Raw genomic sequence first — 18,279 nt, forward strand, 5'->3', positions numbered from 1 at the left:
GGTAATTTCCCCTGCGGATTATCGTTGCGGAAAAATCCCCAGCATGTCCATTAATTTTGCAGAAACGCGGCGTAATTGCCGCCATTGACTTGCATTGTATTGCATAATATCCGCATGACTACATGTATACATGCGGATATTAAGCGATTCAATGCACGGATGGTACCCGGGTCTGGAGAAGAGGAGACTCTCCTCCAGACCCGGGTACCATAGTACCTGTAGTTAAAAAATAAATTAAAATAAAAAAACCCCATTATACTCACCTTCTGATGTCCCCCGGTCTCCTGTACGGTGCATCCGGTGTCTTACACCACCGCGAGCCGCTGGAAAGGACCTTTCATGACGTCATTTAGTCATGTGACAGGTCAAACGACCGCTGGTGTTGGCGGTCGCGTGATCTGTCACATGACTAAATGACGTCATGGATGGTCCTTTTACACCACCGTGAGCCGCTAAGGAGACCGGGGGCCATAGGAAGGTGAGTATAATGATTTTTTTTTTATTTTTCACCATTTTATTATTTATTTATTTTTTTTTACTATTGATGCTGCATTTGCAGCATTGTAACTTGGTCACACTAGGTCACACTATATAATTATATGCCGGTTGCATGGATTTATATAGTGTGACCAAGTTGTCAAGCACTTTTCCAAGTGATGCTAAAATCGCCTGGAAAAGCGCTTTACAACTCTCATGCAGAAATGCATGCAAAAACGCTTGACAAACGCTTCTCCCTGGTAGGAAAAATGCATGTAAAATCCGCATGCGTTTTTCCTGCCAGGGAGATGCAGAAAAAATCCGAAGCATTTCTGCTTCGTCGGCACTTAGCCTAAGGGTGGCTTACACATTAACATTTTCTAAAGATTCAAAGCCTGATTTTTTCTTTTTTTTTTCTTTTAAAGAAAATGGATTGCGTATCAGTTATTGCTCAGCATAAATGAGTACATCCCCTTTGAAAAGTAATATTTTAATCAATATTGCACTAAACACAAGAACAATTTTCCAAAAATTTGGCAAAACAGAGTTTCATACATCATTCCTCTTTAACCCATTACATGAAAGTGAGGTTAATAATGTAACTTTCATTACAAAATCTTCAGTTTTACTCAAACTAGCCAATACAAAAATAAATACACCCCACATGAAAAACTACTATATCTAGTATTTTGCATGACCTCCGTGATATTTAAGGACAGGACCAAGTCTTCTAGGCATGAGATGAACACATTGTCAACATATTTGCAACATCTATCTTTTTCCGTTTTTCAAGACCGACCTCTTTTGGAGCCTGGATGCTGGATAGAGAGTGATGACAACTCGTCTCTTCAGATTTCCCCATAGATGTTCAATTGGTTTCAGATCACTTTCACCCTATTATTTTTCAGAGATGCAACATTGGCCTTCTATATGTGTTTTGGATCAATGTCATGTTGAAGAAATGCACGTCTATGAATGACACAGATTAATGGTAGCATCTTCTCTTTCAATATAGAGTAGTACATCTGTGAATTTATGATGGTATCAATGAAATGTAGTTCCCCAACACCAGCAGCAGTGCACTTTTCTTTGTATTCCTCCTTTGTACCTACGACGCCATATAATAAAGCCATCAGTTCCAAAAGCATTTATCTTGATCTCATCCCTTCAGAGAATGGAGTACCTGTATGTCTTCATATTTTTCAAGATAGGCCTTGGTAAATTATAAGCTGGCTTTTTTGTGAACGAGCTTTAGGAGAGGCTTCCTTCATGGATGACACCCTTGCATGCCATTCCTCTGCATTTTATGCCATATTGTCACAGGAAACACTCACCCCAGTGTGTCTTTCTACTTCTTTAGCTAACTGCAGTAAACTTGCTTGATTTTCTTAAATCCTTCTCATCAGTAGGCGCTCGTTTTCAAGGTGTTAACTTCCGTGATTATCCTGGACGTCTCTGTGAGATGGTTGCCGTTCCATCTTTGTTGCGTTTTTGGATAATCTTTGCTATAGTATTCTGACCGATAAGTAATTCTTTGCTGATCTTCTTGTAGCCTTTACCTTTCTTCTATAAAGAAATGATTTTGTTTCTCAGGTCTTGTGACATTTCTCTTCTATTTGGTGCCATTGCTGACAGCATGAAATGGGAAGGTGTTTTCTTTGATAAGTAACATCTTTTTATAGTAAGCTGTCTGCTGGACACCTGTTTATTGAATAATTAGACTTACCAGTGGTATAATTCTTGTTAATTAGAATTCTGTAGTCTTAACTTTAGTTTTGTTCCTAAGACTTTCTTTGGGGTATATTCATTTTTGCAACATGGTCTTGAATAAATTTGCTAGGAAAAATACTTTTAGGTGTGCAAAATGACAAGTCTTGTTTGAAAACACTTGCCCACATTTGTGGGAGTATCTTGTAGTATGGTATCCCATTAAAAAATTTTGATTCTGAAAGGAAATTTAAAGTTTTTCTGATAAATCTGTCAGGGAAGTGTATTCATTTATGCTGAGCACTGTAGTCAGTCTATATTCATAGTGATTTTAACTTTCTAGTATTTTTACAAACAGTTGCTAAATTTATTGCTATGGCACATTTCATAGCGTCTCAGAATAATGATGGCCATACACATTAGATAGCCGACTTGTAATGCGACTATACACTTTAGATAACGGTACTCCTCATAGAGATATATGCTTCTCTGTCCAAGAGTAAAAGGCTCGGGCAGTTGCAATCCAGTTGGGAAGTCCTCATGCACCATTAGATGGTTGGCGGATCCTGCTAGAATTGTTTTTTTTCATGTAACTAACTTTGATATAAAGACAACAGCAAATTAATCTCAATGTGTGCAGCAAGTCTTTTTGTCTAAAAGTGTTGCTTTGTACCTGATGGGATAAAATGTGATGGAATACAGTTTACAGGATAATATAATTTGTTTCTTATTTGAGCACAGTTTTTATAAAATGCCATATACAAGCCTTTTACACATATGTGACTAGCTGCTGTGGAATATTTTACTGCAACTAATTTCCACAAGCGTGCTACAAGGTGATGGGATTTTTTTTTCAAGGTGATCCATGTCATATTTTAGGTTTCATATTACAATAAGTACTAATTGGTGATTTTTGTTCCTTTTTTATATCTAGCTGGTCGCTGGAGGAGTCTCTTTTCTACTCCTGTATCCTCTTTCCCATATAGTCCAGTTGCGAGACTCACTCCATTTTGCAACGGCTTAAATTCTCACAGCATCCTTAAAACCCCAACTAAAGCAATACTAACACCAGAAAAGACAGGTAAACCTGCAACTCTTTTTTTTTTTGCGAAATTTTGTATTAAGAATGTTGTGGGTTTTCGTTATCCTTACTAAAACATCTCTGCTTATTTTTTTTATTTGTTATTGTTTTTGTGATTTATCGTTTTTACATCTTTTTTTTTCTCATTGTAATATTTTATTGTGATTTTTACATCATAGCTTGTCTTAAATTGCTGATATTTGATGCTGATTAAAAGTTAAAGTATACTTGCCCTTTTCAGATGTGTTTCCAGAATGAGTTGTCTTGTATTTATGTGAAATAATGCTATTTTGGGCCATAATATGATGTATGTTGGTTTTTTTTTTAGCAGTTCTTCCCTCTTTGGGCTTTAGTCACTAGAAGCTGCAGCAGCTTTTCTGTGTGTCTCTCTGCCTCTGTCTCCATATAGCTCCTTCCTCCTTTTTTCCACAGGCAGCACCTGTAATTAGATCCATCCATGAAGACATATTTGAGCAGTTTGTAAGAGTGACTGATCAGTGCACAGGCTTGGAGGGGCGGCATGTTGGAAAAGAAGTGACTAATGAGTGGAGAAAGAGACATTTTCCTATAATAAGAGATATAATATACATACATGCATGCATATACATATATACACACACACACACACACACACACACACACACACACACACACACACACACACACACGTAAATAATTATTTGATCCCTTGCTGTTTTTGTAAGTTTGCCCACTGACAAAGACATGAACAGTCATTAATTTTAAGGGTAGGTTAATTTTAACATTGACAGATAGAATATCCCAAAACAAATCAAGAAAATCACATTCTATCAATTAGATAAATTTATTTGCATTTTGCAGTGATAAATAAGTATTTGATCCCTCTGGCAAACAACACTTAAAGGGGTTTTCCCACGAACAAAAGTTGATTTTAATCAATGGATCTTGGAATAATAATAAGTTCCACAATTGGATCAGTTTGCATAAAATATTCATGTGCTGAGATAATCTTATAAATGTGCCCCTGCTGTGTACTGTGTAATGGCTGTGTCTGACCGTGCAGGAACATGTCAGATCAGTACATGATCAATGCACAGCAGGGGTACATGTATAAGATTATCTCAGCACAGGAACATTTTATTTAAAAACATCCAAATGTGGAAGTTGTTATTATTCTAAGATCTATTGATTAAAATGAACTTTTGTTCGTGGAAAAACCCCTTTAATACTTGGTGGCAAAACCCTTGTTGGCAAGCACAGCAGTCAGATGATTTTTGTAGTTGTAGGGTTGCGCACATGTCAGGAGGAATTTTGGTCCACTCCTCTTTGCAGATCATCTCTAGATCATTCAGATTTTGAGGCTGTCGCTTGGCAACTCGGAGCTTCAACTCCCTCCATAAGTTTTCTATGGGATTAAGGTCTGGAGACTGGCTAGGCCACTCCATGACCTTACTGTGCTTCTTTTTGAGCCACTTCTTTGTTGCTTTGACTGTATGCTTTGGGTCATTGTCTTGAAGACTCAGCCACGATCCATCTTCATTGCTCTTACTGAGGGAAGGAGGTTGTTGGCCAAAATTTCGCGATACATGACCCCATCCATCTTCCCTTCAGTACAGTGCAGTCGTCTTGTCCCCTTTGCAGAAAAGCACCCCCAAAGTATAATGATTCCCCACCATGCTTCACGGTTGGGACGATGTTCTTAGGATTGTACTCATTCTTCTTCTTTCTCCAAACACGGCGAGTTGAGTTAATGCCAAAGAGCTCAATTTTTGTCTCATCTGACCACAGTACCTTCTCCCAATAACTCACAGAATCATCCAGGTGTTCATTGGCAAACTTCAGACAGGCCTGCACATGTGCCTTCTTGAGCAGGGGGACCTTGTGGGCACTGCAAGATTTTTAACTTTTAAGGCGTAATGTGTTATCAATGGTTTTCTTGGTGGCTGTGGTCCCAGCTGCTTTGAGATCATGAACAAGTTCCCCCCTTGTAGTTTTAAGCTGATCTCTCACCTTCCTCATGATCAAGGATACCCCACGAGGTGAGATTTTGCATGGTGCCCCAGATCAATGTCGATTGACAGTCATTTTGTATTTCTTCCATTTTCTTACTATTGCACCAACAGTTGTCTCCTCACCCAGCGTCTTACTTATGGTTTTGTAGGCCATTTCAGCTTTGTGCAGGTCTATGATCTTGTCCCTGACATCCTTAGAAAGCTTTTTGGTCTTGCCCATGTTGTAGAGCAGTGTTCCCCAACTCCAGTCCTCAAGGCCCACCAACAGGTCAGGTTTTCAGGATCTCCTTAGTATTGCACAGGTGATGGAATTATTGCCTGTGCAGGTGATGTAATTATCACCTGTGCAATACTAAGGAAATCCTGAAAACATGACCTGTTGGTGGGCCTTGAGGACTGGAGTTGGGGAACCCTGTTGTAGAGGATAGAGTCTGACTGGTTAATTGAGTCTGTGGACAGGAGTCTTTTATACCGGTGACTATGTAAGACAGCTGTCTTTAATGCAGGTAACGAGTTGATTAGGAGCGTCTAACTGGGCTGCAAGAGGCAGAACTCATAATGGTTTGTAGGGATCAAATACTTTTGTGACTGCAAAATGCAAAGAAAAATATCTAATTTATACAATGTGATTTTCTTGATTTTTTTTTTTTTTTTTTGGATATTCTATCTCTCAATGTTAAAATTATAGACTGTTCATGTCTTTGTGAGTGGGCAAACTTACAAATACAGCAAGGGATCAAATACTTATTTCACACACTGTATGTGTGTGTAATATATATATATATATATCATTTATTATAATAATAATATATTATTTCTTATTAGTTTTTAAGTTTTTGCTTATGCATTAAAGGGTTTGGGCACTACTTTTTTTTTATTCATGTTCTATCATTAGGATGAGCCATCAATATCTAACAGCGATGGATGGAATTCTCGTACGCTGCCAAAACACAGCAGCTCCGTAGTGGCTGCGGCCCGGTACTACAGGTCCATCCCCTAATCATTTGAATTGATTAATAGCTTAAAAATGGAGCCATGCTTTGAGTGGATAGTGAACTACTTACACATCTGTTCCTCTCTGACTAAAGGCTCTTTAGTGTATAGCACCCTGATGAGAACTTTGAATGGCTGACCAAGGGTCAAGCAAGCATTTGCTATGGTGGCAACGTATCTGAGAAATTATCGCTGCTTAAGCAATAGATATTTAATTAAAGTAATGACAAAGTTTGATTTGAAGTTACCAGCCATTGTGTTATTTGGAAGAGATGGTTGCTGATATTTTTATTAATAATATTTGAATAGTGGAATATTCCGTTAACTATTAGGCTATGTTCACACTAGGCATTTTTCAGCGTTTTTTTTCAGCAGCAAAACCTGATCTCTTGGCAGGAAAGAAGCTGCGTCAAAAACGCATTTTTTTGGTGCGTTTTTCAGGATCCCAAAGGTCATCTTTGCTTCCACCGCAGAAAAATAAACAACAAAACAAGGGTGAAAAAAATTAGATTCCTGAGAATGGTAATATAATAAATTTCATACCCTGGTGGTATATAATATTCTCTAATCAGAAATCCTGACTAATGTAAACCAGAAACACATCTACTCTTCTCAAATGGGACACGAGTCCCTCGAGAAAAGAAAACGAGTATTTAAACCTTAAAAAATCAATGTTTTATTGAGACAATATTAAAAACATGATAAAACAAATCACAGTGCTTCACATATAAGAACGGGCTTATGAATATACAACCACTGTTGCTGCAGCTATGGGATTGCAAATTTGCAATATGCTGCTCACGAATGCGACTATATTGCTTGTTCAAAAATATAAATGAAATTAAATATAGTAGTGCCAGTAAAGTTATCTATCTTTGTAAAGTAATTGTCGCTGGCAGAAGGAATGTTATAGAATACTATGCAAGAAAAATGCAAGAAAAGCCCATAAACATCAAAGCATAGACAACAGTGGAAAAAACCTAATTGGGTCGCGCCAACAGGATAATACTGAATGAATGCTGAATGAAGTTACCTGAATCTGTATATTGACGCTAAAGCCCGTCTGTCGCTAGCTCCCTGAGGAAAGATATTTGAAACGTACGTCGGGGCGACAGACGGGCTTTAGCGTATTATCCTGTTGGCGCGACCCAATTAGGTTTTTTCCACTGTTATCTATGCTTTGATGTTTATGGGCTTTTCTTGCATTTTTCTTGCATAGTATTCTATAACATTCCTTCTGCCAGCGACAATTACTTTACAAAGATAGATAACTTTACTGGCACTACTATATTTAATTTCATTTATATTTTTGAACAAGCAATATAGTCGCATTCGTGAGCAGCATATTGCAAATTTGCAATCCCATAGCTGCAGCAACAGTGGTTGTATATTCATAAGCCCGTTCTTATATGTGAAGCACTGTGATTTGTTTTATCATGTTTTTAATATTGTCTCAATAAAACATTGATTTTTTAAGGTTTAAATACTCGTTTTCTTTTCTCGAGGGACTCGTGTCCCATTTGAGAAGAGTAGATGTGTTTATGCGAATTGAGTTAAATAACCAATAACAATTTTCAGGATTCCAAGTGTGGAACTTTGTTGTTAATAATGTAAACCAGAGGACAATCGGAAAAACAACCCATCATGATTTTTACATATTTCCCGTGCATGCGCCCCTGTTTTTAGATGCTTTTAGTGTACTTATTTTTTAATTTCTAGGCATTGTTTTGTTATTCATTGTTGTCACCTGTAATAAATAAACTTATTTTGATTTCCACTGCACATGACGTTTTGGGACTCTATGGTCGGACTGCTCTCGGTTTTCCTTCCACCACAGAAACATGACCACAGGTCACCAATGCAAGACATATGTGAAATCAAATTAAACAGAATTACAAATGTAACAGTGGGGGAAGGTGAATTGTTCAGGAATAGTTTACCTAAGACACTGGCAGTGCATTGAGTTTGTAGTACACTTTATTTTCACACTATGGTTTGTCACCATAGTTGAGTTGCTCAGAGATTGTTCAATTTCACACCTCTGTGGGCCACAGTTATTGTTCAATCTCACACCTAGGTGAGCCAATGTTTAAAATTGTGCAAGTCACTAATTTAATTAAACTGTATTAATCCCAACTGCCATCTCAGGTGACCAAGACAAGATGGTAAAATCACAAAAATAAATGAGTTTCACATACTGCTGTACTTTTTTTTTTTTTCTTCACTAAAAACACACCAAAACCTGATGGCTATTTTCACACTAGGCGATTTTTCACCACCCATTACTTTCAGTGGGTGAAAAAACACAAAAAACGCTGAAAGAAGTGACATGCTCTATTGTGCAAAAAGCCATGCACAGCACAAAATACTGATGACACTAAAACTAATGTGCCTGCATAAGATTTCTGAAATCTCACAGACTTTGCTGGTACTGTAAAATGCAGCTGAAAATTTGCATAAAGAAATGCTGAAAAAACACCTAGTGTGAACATAGCCTTACACTTGTTAGAATATACTTTTAAACTTCTGGGAACTGAGGACTAGTATTAACAGGACATGAATTCTGGACATGAATTCACAGAAAGTGCCTAAGACTTTGTCTAAGGCTTGAGTCACACGAATGTATTACATCCGAGCCGAGTGTCATGCTACTGTGCTCCGATCCTCTCGCATCAGAGAATCGCAGCACAGGTGCCGAGGAGACGGAGACAGTAATTTCTCCCATCTTCTCCATTTCCTGTCTCGGCGTACATTGGACAACACTTGGATGACATCCGAATGCAGTCCGATGTTTCTGTTCCTCTTCTGATTTTGGCTTACAAATACTGATGTAAAATACTCATCAAATAATGAACATGTGAATGTGGACTTAATTAGTTGATTTCACAACAGTCAGAACTTTACTACTGCATCCCACTGGATCATCATGCTGAGTTATGTCAGGGGTTGATTCAAGTCTCGTTACACCAAGTCTACAATGATAAACACCAATAATCAAATTAATAAAAATAAATCACTTTTTTCAGAAATAAAAAACAAAACAAAAACCTATTAATGTTAATACACAAAAAAGGCTAAAACAGGGACACCTGGTTGTAAAATGTCAGGAGAAATACCTGTCCTAAGATCATGAGTGATATACCCTGTATGTCTTATGACATAAAGTAAAGAACATAGAAGCATGAATTAATATGCAAAATATGGCATGCAATAGATCAGAAAAATATCATAAGACAAAGTATGCCACCCACATAAATCCTATATACATACATACTTCATAGTTAGTACACCTGAACTGGATCACACCAAAATAGAAGAAGGATATAAGTAATGACAAATAACCAAAGAATACCTTACAGGAACAGAGGCCGGTAACCAGGGATCCACCGCACCTTCAGTGATAGAGTAAGAGGTGAAGGCTGTCAAGTTATGTTTCAACGCTCTCAAAATTTCGCATTTCCAGCCAATTAGGCAACCCTACAAGGAGTTTGGTTGCTGCTTCTGTTCTTTTGAGATACTACTTAGATGAGCCCATAAATCTATCTTTGGTTTGTCCCCATTTTTTTTGAGACCTGTAACTTTCTTTTTTTTCTTGATGATGGAACTATATGAGGGTTTTTATTTATTTTTGTGTAGCAAGCTGAAATTTTTATTGATACAATTTTGGGGTACAAACTATGTTTTAATGGTTATTTGGTGCATTTTTGGCTTTTAAATTTTTTTTTCTTTTTTGCTATACAGCTTTTAACATATAGGTTAAATAATTTTTATTCTCTTTTTATAGATTGACTTTGTCATAGGCGGCAAAACCAAATATGTGTGTTTTTTTTTTTTATTGTTTATTTTTAAAGACGAAAGGGTGGGGTGATTACATTTTTTTTAAATAATATTTGTGATATATATATATATTTTTTTTGTTAAATTCCTCTATATTCTATATACTGCAATAACACTTTATTGTGGCATACCGTCAGAAGTCCAGCCTGTTGTCAGGCCTGACAGGAATAGCAACATAACAGGTATGGTGCCCTTAGACAGGACGCCGCTGCCAGTGGCACCTCGTGATCACCCTGACCCTAGGAGCTTGCTGTTTAAATGCTGCTGTTAGAGATTGACAGTGGCACTTCAAGAGATTTTCCACTTTTTTGAAAGTAGAACTCAGCGATTTGTCCGAGTGCTCTGTGTCCTCTATGAGAGAGTCGCTGCCAGACTCCTTTGACGGCTGCTTATTTCACAGAGACCAAAGGGATTGGCATCTGGAAATCTGACATAACAGATCCTTTTTAACGCTGACATCATCTGAGACACCCATACACATTAGACTGTCTGCTGATCTTGCCATTACTGAGTTTGGCTGACTTCAGTCTCGTGTGTGAGGGCCTTTAGTCTCTGTTTTTGACCTTAACTTCTCAATTTTTGTTTTGTCCAGTCATTGTGCAATGTACAGCTTGGTGTACCTGAGCTTCTCATCTCAGTTTTTGTCACAGGTGTTATGGTATTAAGAAACGATGTGTGAGACAGCGTATGTCCTATTATAAATTATTAAATGTTAGAAGTTACTGAAGAACAGGCTTACAGCCTAAGTCACTGCTGATAATGTCAAAATGACATTTTTTAATTTGGTGTTAATTTTTATGGTCATCCTCCAATTGGACGTTGTGTACAGGATTCTCCGGTTAGTGGTGGGGCATGTCTTTAAGTTGCTCCTCATAATTACCCCGTGAGCCACACTGTCTTGGTAAAGACTATAAAAATTAGCACCAAATAAAAAGACCCATATCTCTGGAACCCTATGGGGAATTTAAAGAAAAAACAAAACAAAAAAGAAAGAACCTGATTACTCAAGGGAACAGAAATAAAATTGAAGCAAAAACTGGTCACTTTTGTACTGGTGACAGGTCCTCTTTAAGGGTCACATCTGCCGTGAGCTTAGTGATGACCTAGCTTCACCCATCTTTGTGATTGCATCTTTACCACAATATATTTTATTGCTGCTTGATGGATAATATTTCGTAAAACATTAAAATATAGTGAAATATTCTTAAAAAAAATAATATTTTGCAACCACAAAGTTGTGTGCTGGATTTTGAAGGCCCAAGTCAGATGTAACTAATGGTGCTGGTGGTTGTCCTGAGATTCTATCTTTATTGTTACTAAATCCTTACTTTGAAGATCACATGATTAATTGAAAATCTGCTTCTTTCACCACTGTCCATTTTGAGTGCAGAAATTATGAGGCGATGGCTGAATAACATAATCTCTGATGCTTCAAATGTATTATTTGTATGAATGAATGCTATAAAATGTGCTGTTGGTGGTTTGCTGCCTTGATCTTCCTGGCCTGACTTATTTGGAGGCCTTTAAGGATGGTAATAAAAACTGGAAAAAAATGCGCTTTTCACTCCATTTATCTTTTTGACATTTTCCTATCATTTTTTGGCCGTCTTTTTTGGTGGTAATGTGTTCATTTTTATTGCCTACATGAAAGAAGTTTTTTGTCTTTTCAGGTTACAATATGAAGACTTCCCCCTTGAGCCCACAGTCTTCAATTGATAGTGAACTCAGCACATCCGAGCTGGAAGATGATTCAATTGCCATGGGTTACAAACTACAGGATCTCACTGATGTACAGATCATGGCTCGCTTACAAGAAGAAAGTAAGATGTTTTAGCTTTTCAGATATTTAAAATGTTCTTTCAGACGTATCAAAGTCATAAGAAGATTAATAGTATTTTGGGGGAATTAAAATGTTATATTTTGCCGTGTAAGCATAATTCATAGAAATAATAACTTATAAATACAGTCAGACTTCTATCTTAATGGGGCTTACTCTTGTTGCAGGCCTTAGGCAAGATTTCGCATCTACCTCCACTTGTAGCTCAGTGTCAAGACATCGCTCTAGCCTTTCTCTGTTTTCTGGAAAGAAAATGTCATGTGTCAGTAGTGATCAAGAATCGGACCGTTACAGTGTTGATGACGATGATGAAGAGTTTGATCTATTACCACCTCCTCAACCAAGACTCAGTCGATGTTCTCCTCTCCAACGAGGCATTTCTCACTCGCAGACTTTCTCTAGTATTCGGGAATGCAGGAGAAGTCCCAGTTCCCAGTTCCTGAATTCTAATGGTTATCAGCAATATAGTTTTTCTTCCCAACTTCAGACCCCAGATCAACCACAAATTAGAACGAGTGCAGGTAAAGATTATGTCACAGTAAATATACATATATTTTCTAGTATAAGCATTAAATCCAAATATTGAGCCTATATTGCAGTGATACATGGGTCATTCAGTTACTAAAGTGAAAGGGTTGCCCAGATGTGGGAGAAAAATTTGAAGTCACTCTGTGACTGCAGACTGCTGAACCTGTGATTGCATACTTGCCTTCAACATTAACGTGTCCAACTTCTTTCAATTCACTTATATTTAGAGAAGTCGAAATTGTGTAGTTGGCACGTGACTCGCCCGCTCCCACCAGAAATATAGGGGAAATCGTGGCAACATGTGCACTGTACGATGTCACAATTCTGCAGTTTGCAGCGTCATACAGTATCTGCACAGTTTTGTCTTAAGCCTGGACAACCCCTTTAAGGGTTCAAGGTAGGGTTATCTGCATACTTGTAGTTCCAGGCCTAAGCAGACATTTAGGTCCTAATCAAAAACCTTGACCGAGCCTACAGAAAGTTTTTAGCACTTTCTACATTGGAATAATGCATTTGTACACTGACTACTTAATTCATCATTTTAGAGTATTTAACCAGTTCAAGACCAGGCCATTTTTCCCTGTTGCTGACCAGGCACGTTTTTAGGTGTTTTTGTACATGTGGTTTAAAGAGCTGTAAAATAATTCTCGTTTGGATATTCAAAGAATTTTTTAATCTTTTTATCTTGATACGAGGGGCTTAATATTTACATTATTTTCATATATTTAATTTTTGTCGCTATCTGACAATAAAAGTAAATGACTGTTTTGTTTCTCACCTTTTTTTATTTTTTTTTTTAACGTCGACAAAGGACATGCACTTTAAAATTTGGTTCTCTTTGCATAACAGTATTTTTTATATATATCGCACACAATATATAAAGGGGCAAAGTTGGTAAAAGCGATTTCAACTGGCAGCAGCTTTTTTTTATTTGACTTATTTTTTACATGCTTTTTTTTGTTTATTTTTAATTTATTTTACACATTGTGCCCCCCATTAGGTTATAGAAGACCTTTTGGGGTGTATTTTAAATACTTTTTTATATTACTTTCTTTATAACTGGGGATGGTATGTTGGCCCCAGTTACAGTGGAAATGTAGCCTCCTGGCTACATAGCAGAGCTGACTAGGTCTCCTGGGACCCAACAGCTCTTGCTCCCTTCCTACATATAGCCATCACATGACCACTGGGTCTGGAGGAGGAAACATCGTCGACACTTCCTATTACTGCATATACAGCGCTTGTTTTGTACAGTGTGAATAGCAATTTGGAAGATAATAAACTTTTCGTACTACTATTCTTGGCTACTGCCAAGTCTACACTTCGTGTTTTCTGATTATCCAAATCCAGCGATGTTGTATCATCTCGACATTTGACTGCTGCAGCCAATAACCTCCCTGGTTGTAATACATCATTGTGAACACTTTTTTATAAATTATTAATTTTTCTTGTATGTTATTTATCTTCTAATTCTTTTCTGTTTGCCACTAGACAAATTGCGTAGAAGTATGCCCAATCTGGCTCGAATGTCCAGCACCACAACAACAACCCCTGTCGTATCTCCAGTTACTGTACGCAATAGCCAAAGTTTTGATTCTAATCTACATGGTGCTGCAAATGGATTATCGAGATTGCAGTCAAGTAGTAAGTATCTTCTCCTGTGTATCCTATATGTAATGAATATTAAAGTGGTATCCCCATTTCAGCCATTCATGGTGCGATTACAGAAACAGACAAATGGTGTGCATCACTGCTTCGTGACTTTCGCCCACTCCTAGTCAGTAGTAGTGTTGAGCGAATTTGTTCAGCATTTCAAATTCAGGTTCGTGTTCGGGGGTTCCAGCTTGTTCGTGCCCAAAAAATCGGCTCCGCCCACGAACATCCCTGATTTGTCACGCAGATATCCCTTCATCAGGCTATGCTGGTATGATATTGCCCTTATTTGATTTATATATACACTGCTCAAAAAAAATAAAGGGAACACCTAAACAGAATATAACTCCAAGTAAATCAAACTTCTGTGAAATCAAACTGTCCACTTAGGAAGCAACACTGATTGACAATCAATGTCACATGCTGTTGTGCACATGGAATAGACAATAGATGGAAATTATTGGCAATTATCAAGACACCCTCAATAAAGGAGTGGTTCTGCAGGTGGGGACCACAGACCACATCTCAGTACCAATGCTTTCTGGCTGATGTTTTGGTCACTTTTGAATGTTGGTTGTGCTTTCACAGTCGTGGTAGCATGAGATGGACTCTACAACCCACAGAAGTTGCTCACGTAGTGCAGCTCATCCAGGATGGCACATCAATGTGAGCTGTGGCAAGAAGGTTTGCTGTGTTTGTCAGTGTAGTGTCCATAGGCTGGAGGCACTACCAGAAGACAGGCCAGTACACCAGATGACGTGAAGGGGCCCGTAGGAGGGCTACAACCCAGCCGCAGAACCTCTACCTCTGCCTTTGTGCAAGGAGGAACAGGAAGAGCACTGCCAGAGCCCTGCAAAATGACCTCCAGGAGGCCACAAATGTGCATGTGTCTGCACAAACTGTTAGAAAGGTGATATGAGGGCCCGACGTCCACAGATGGGGGGTTGTGCTCACAGCCCAACACCATGCAGGACGCTTGGCATTTGCCACTGAACACCAGGATTGGCATAGTCGCCACTGGCGCCCTGTGCTCTTCACAGATGAAAGCAGGTTCACACTGAGCACATGTGACAGACGTGACAGAGTCTGGAGACGCCGTGGAGAGCGATCTGCTGCCTGCAACATCCTTCAGCATGACCGGTTTGGAAGTGGGTCAGTAATGGTGTGGAGTGGCATTTCTTTGGAGGGCCGCACAGCCCTCCATGTGCTTGTCAGAGGTAGCCTGACTGCCATTAGGTACCGAGATGAGATCCTCAGACCCCTTGTGAGACCATATGCTGGTGTGGTTGGCTATGGGTTCCTCCTAATGCAGGATAATGCCAGACCTCATGTGGCTGGAGTGTGTCAGCAGTTCCTGCAAGATGAAGGCATTGAAGCTATGGACTGGCCCGCCCGTTCTCCAGACCTGAATCCGATTGAGCACATCTGGGACATCATGTCTCGCTCCATCCACCAACGTCACGTTGCACCACAAACTGTCCAGGAGTTGGCGGATGCTTTAGTCCAGGTCTGGGAGGAGATCCCACAGGAGACCATCCGCAACCTCATCAGGAGCATGCCCAGGCGTTGTAGGGAGGTCATACAGGCACATGGAAGCCACACACAATACTGAGCCTCATTTTGACTTGTTTTAAGGACATTACATCAAAGTTGGATCAGCCTGTAGTGTGTTTTTCCACTTTAATTTTGGGGGTGACTCCAAATCCAGGCCTCCATTGGTTAATAAATTTGATTTCCATTGATGATTTTTGTGTGATTTTGTTGTCAGCATATTCAACTTTATATAGAACAAAGTATTCAATGAGATTATTTCATTCATTCAGATCTAGTATGTGTTATTTGAGTGTTCCCTTTATTTTTTTGAGCAGTGTATTTCACGTAGCATAAATAGATATAACCAAGGTAAGTAATATATACAAAATTAATAAGGTGCAGATAGTTGTATAAATGCTGTGATCTGACACCTGGTCGTGTCTGGAAGTCCCAGCTAGAAGTGAACAGGCCTGAGCTAAAATAGCACAAAGAAACCAGATGTGTAGAGCAGACTGTCAGTCATTACATGTCTCACACTGGTAAATCCCCTTTCATTTAAAAAGAGCTGGAGGCAGATTTTCAGGGAGATCAGTGTCCAGTTCATAGAAATTAACAGCTCATTTACATTTAAGTAATATTTCTATGGGATATGACATAGGATCTCTGATATCAAGGTATAATTTTATTCAGCTTCCTATGGCCTACATGCCCATTTAGACGGCTTAGAAGGGTTGATCCTACTGACATCCTTTCTTCTTAAAGGGAATCTATCTAGCAACCATTACCTGAAGATAAATGGCCAAAAAAGTCAAATTCTAACCCTTTATCAAACGTTGAAACATGTCTACTATTGGCCAAGTCAGACACCCATTTACAAACATCAAAGAAAGACCGTCCCTTCTAAACAAAAAAACAGGTGCGAACAGGTGCAAGCTAAGAGAGCCACTTCCATATATAACTAACAAATTAAATTATGTGCTAATTAAATGATGTGCTTTAATTTAAACAAATTACATTTATGCACGAAGTATGCTCATTTTACCTTTTTCTAGAGCAGAAATGCAATTTCGATTTCATGTATTCCATGTTTGTATACTATAGCATTACAGAGTGCAGCTTTAATTTGTTATTTACATATGGAAGTGGCTCTCTTAGCTTGCATCTGTTCACACCTGTTTTTCTGTTTGGAAGTGACGGTCAGTCTTTGATATTTGTAAATGACTGAGCACTCCACCCATCGGCCAATGGCTGTTTTAATGACAGCCCGATGGCTGTTTTAATCACAGCCTGATCCTACCTACTCATATAAACGTGGCGGGATAGCTTTTACATTATTTTGATCAAAATTATGTTAACTAAATACCCTTTATTATTTATCATTATTTTTGCACTGTGTGATTTACCCACTTACTTCCAGTTACTTGGGTATTTTGCTTGTCTTTGGTTTTTCTTTGTCTAGTGACCTTGTGTGTGCATGCAAAATGTAAATGCATGTTCATCAATTTATGTTTCAGTTCAGACTTCTAGGTTTTTTCTTTGTAGTTCAGTGTGCTTTAGTACATATAAGGGTGTGGCCGCCCTTTGTCTGAGCTGAAAGGTTCATTCTGCCTCAGGTCTATGCTTCTACTAGGGGATCAGTCTCTCTGCCCTTATCCATATGTACGTCACTTGACAAATGGTAAGGTTTTAATATTGGAGTTAGGACTGTCCCATAAGGGTTGCCGTGACGTGGCGGGATAGCTTTTACATTATTTTGATCAAAATTATGTTAACTAAATACCCTTTATTATTTATCATTATTTTTGCACTGTGCGATTTACCCATTTACTTCCAGTTACTTGGGTATTTTGCTTGTCTTTGTTTTTTCTTTGTCTAGTGGCCTTGTGTGAACATGCATTTACATTTTGCATGCACATCAATTTATGTTTCAGTTCAGACTTCTACTTTTTTTCTACTCATATAAATGTAGGCTATCAGCCCTGGAGAGGTATCATATTATATTATATTATGTTAGGTTCCTAGCAAAGAAGGTTGACTTTTCGATGGTTGTTAGGCACACATGAATTTATGCACTAAGTATCTTTATTTTACCTTTTTTTCTAGAGTAGCAATGCAATTCCAATTTCATATATTCTATGTTTGCATACTATAGTGTTACAGAGTGCAGCTTTAGTTTGTTAGACACCCGTTTACAGACAGCTGATTTAGGGTACTTCACACTCATCAGTGTAGAACAGGTTTTGATTGACTGTAAAGTAAGATGAGTATCACCAGTTACATGGGTTCTTTCTTCTGGAGAGTTTCTTTTCAATCTGAGGGTAAGGAATAAGTAGAGTCAGATGAGAATATGAACTCAGTATTAGAGCATACAGAGTGCAAGATGCTCCATTAAATTAGTTGCATTGGTGGCCACAAAAAGCAGTTATTACTTGGTAAATTGTTTTTCAGTTTTCTGTTTGACTTGGCATGACTAACTCAAGTTTTCATTAATTGCCTTCTTTTCATTCAAAATAAATAAACCTCTATTAATACTATTCAATACTTTTTCTTTAATTAAACATTAAGCTTTTGCCCAACACACAGTAAATTTTTAATATTCTGTTTACATGTATGTATTATTAGTGATATTTTATTGATAAGCA

The 18,279-nt window shown here is 38.2% G+C and overlaps 1 protein-coding gene across 3 annotated transcripts in view; it reads left to right on the top strand.

The window, feature by feature from the left end:
* Positions 1-18,279, top strand: part of SLAIN1 (SLAIN motif family member 1) — a 56,463-nt gene that overhangs the window by 27,959 nt on the left and 10,225 nt on the right. For 2 of the 3 annotated variants that reach the window (XM_073664082.1, XM_073664083.1), the window contains exons 3-6: positions 3,119-3,265; positions 11,757-11,906; positions 12,091-12,444; positions 13,943-14,095. In XM_073664082.1, coding sequence (XP_073520183.1) covers positions 3,119-3,265; positions 11,757-11,906; positions 12,091-12,444; positions 13,943-14,095 — 804 coding nt within the window. The remainder of the gene's footprint in view (positions 1-3,118; positions 3,266-11,756; positions 11,907-12,090; positions 12,445-13,942; positions 14,096-18,279) is intronic. The other variant, XM_073664084.1, reaches the window with a different exon arrangement.

This window comes from Phyllobates terribilis, unplaced genomic scaffold, assembly GCF_046119375.1.
Source record: "Phyllobates terribilis strain yellow unplaced genomic scaffold, ASM4611937v1 Scaffold_2__4_contigs__length_985480577, whole genome shotgun sequence".
NCBI classification, from domain to species: Eukaryota; Metazoa; Chordata; class Amphibia; order Anura; family Dendrobatidae; genus Phyllobates; species Phyllobates terribilis.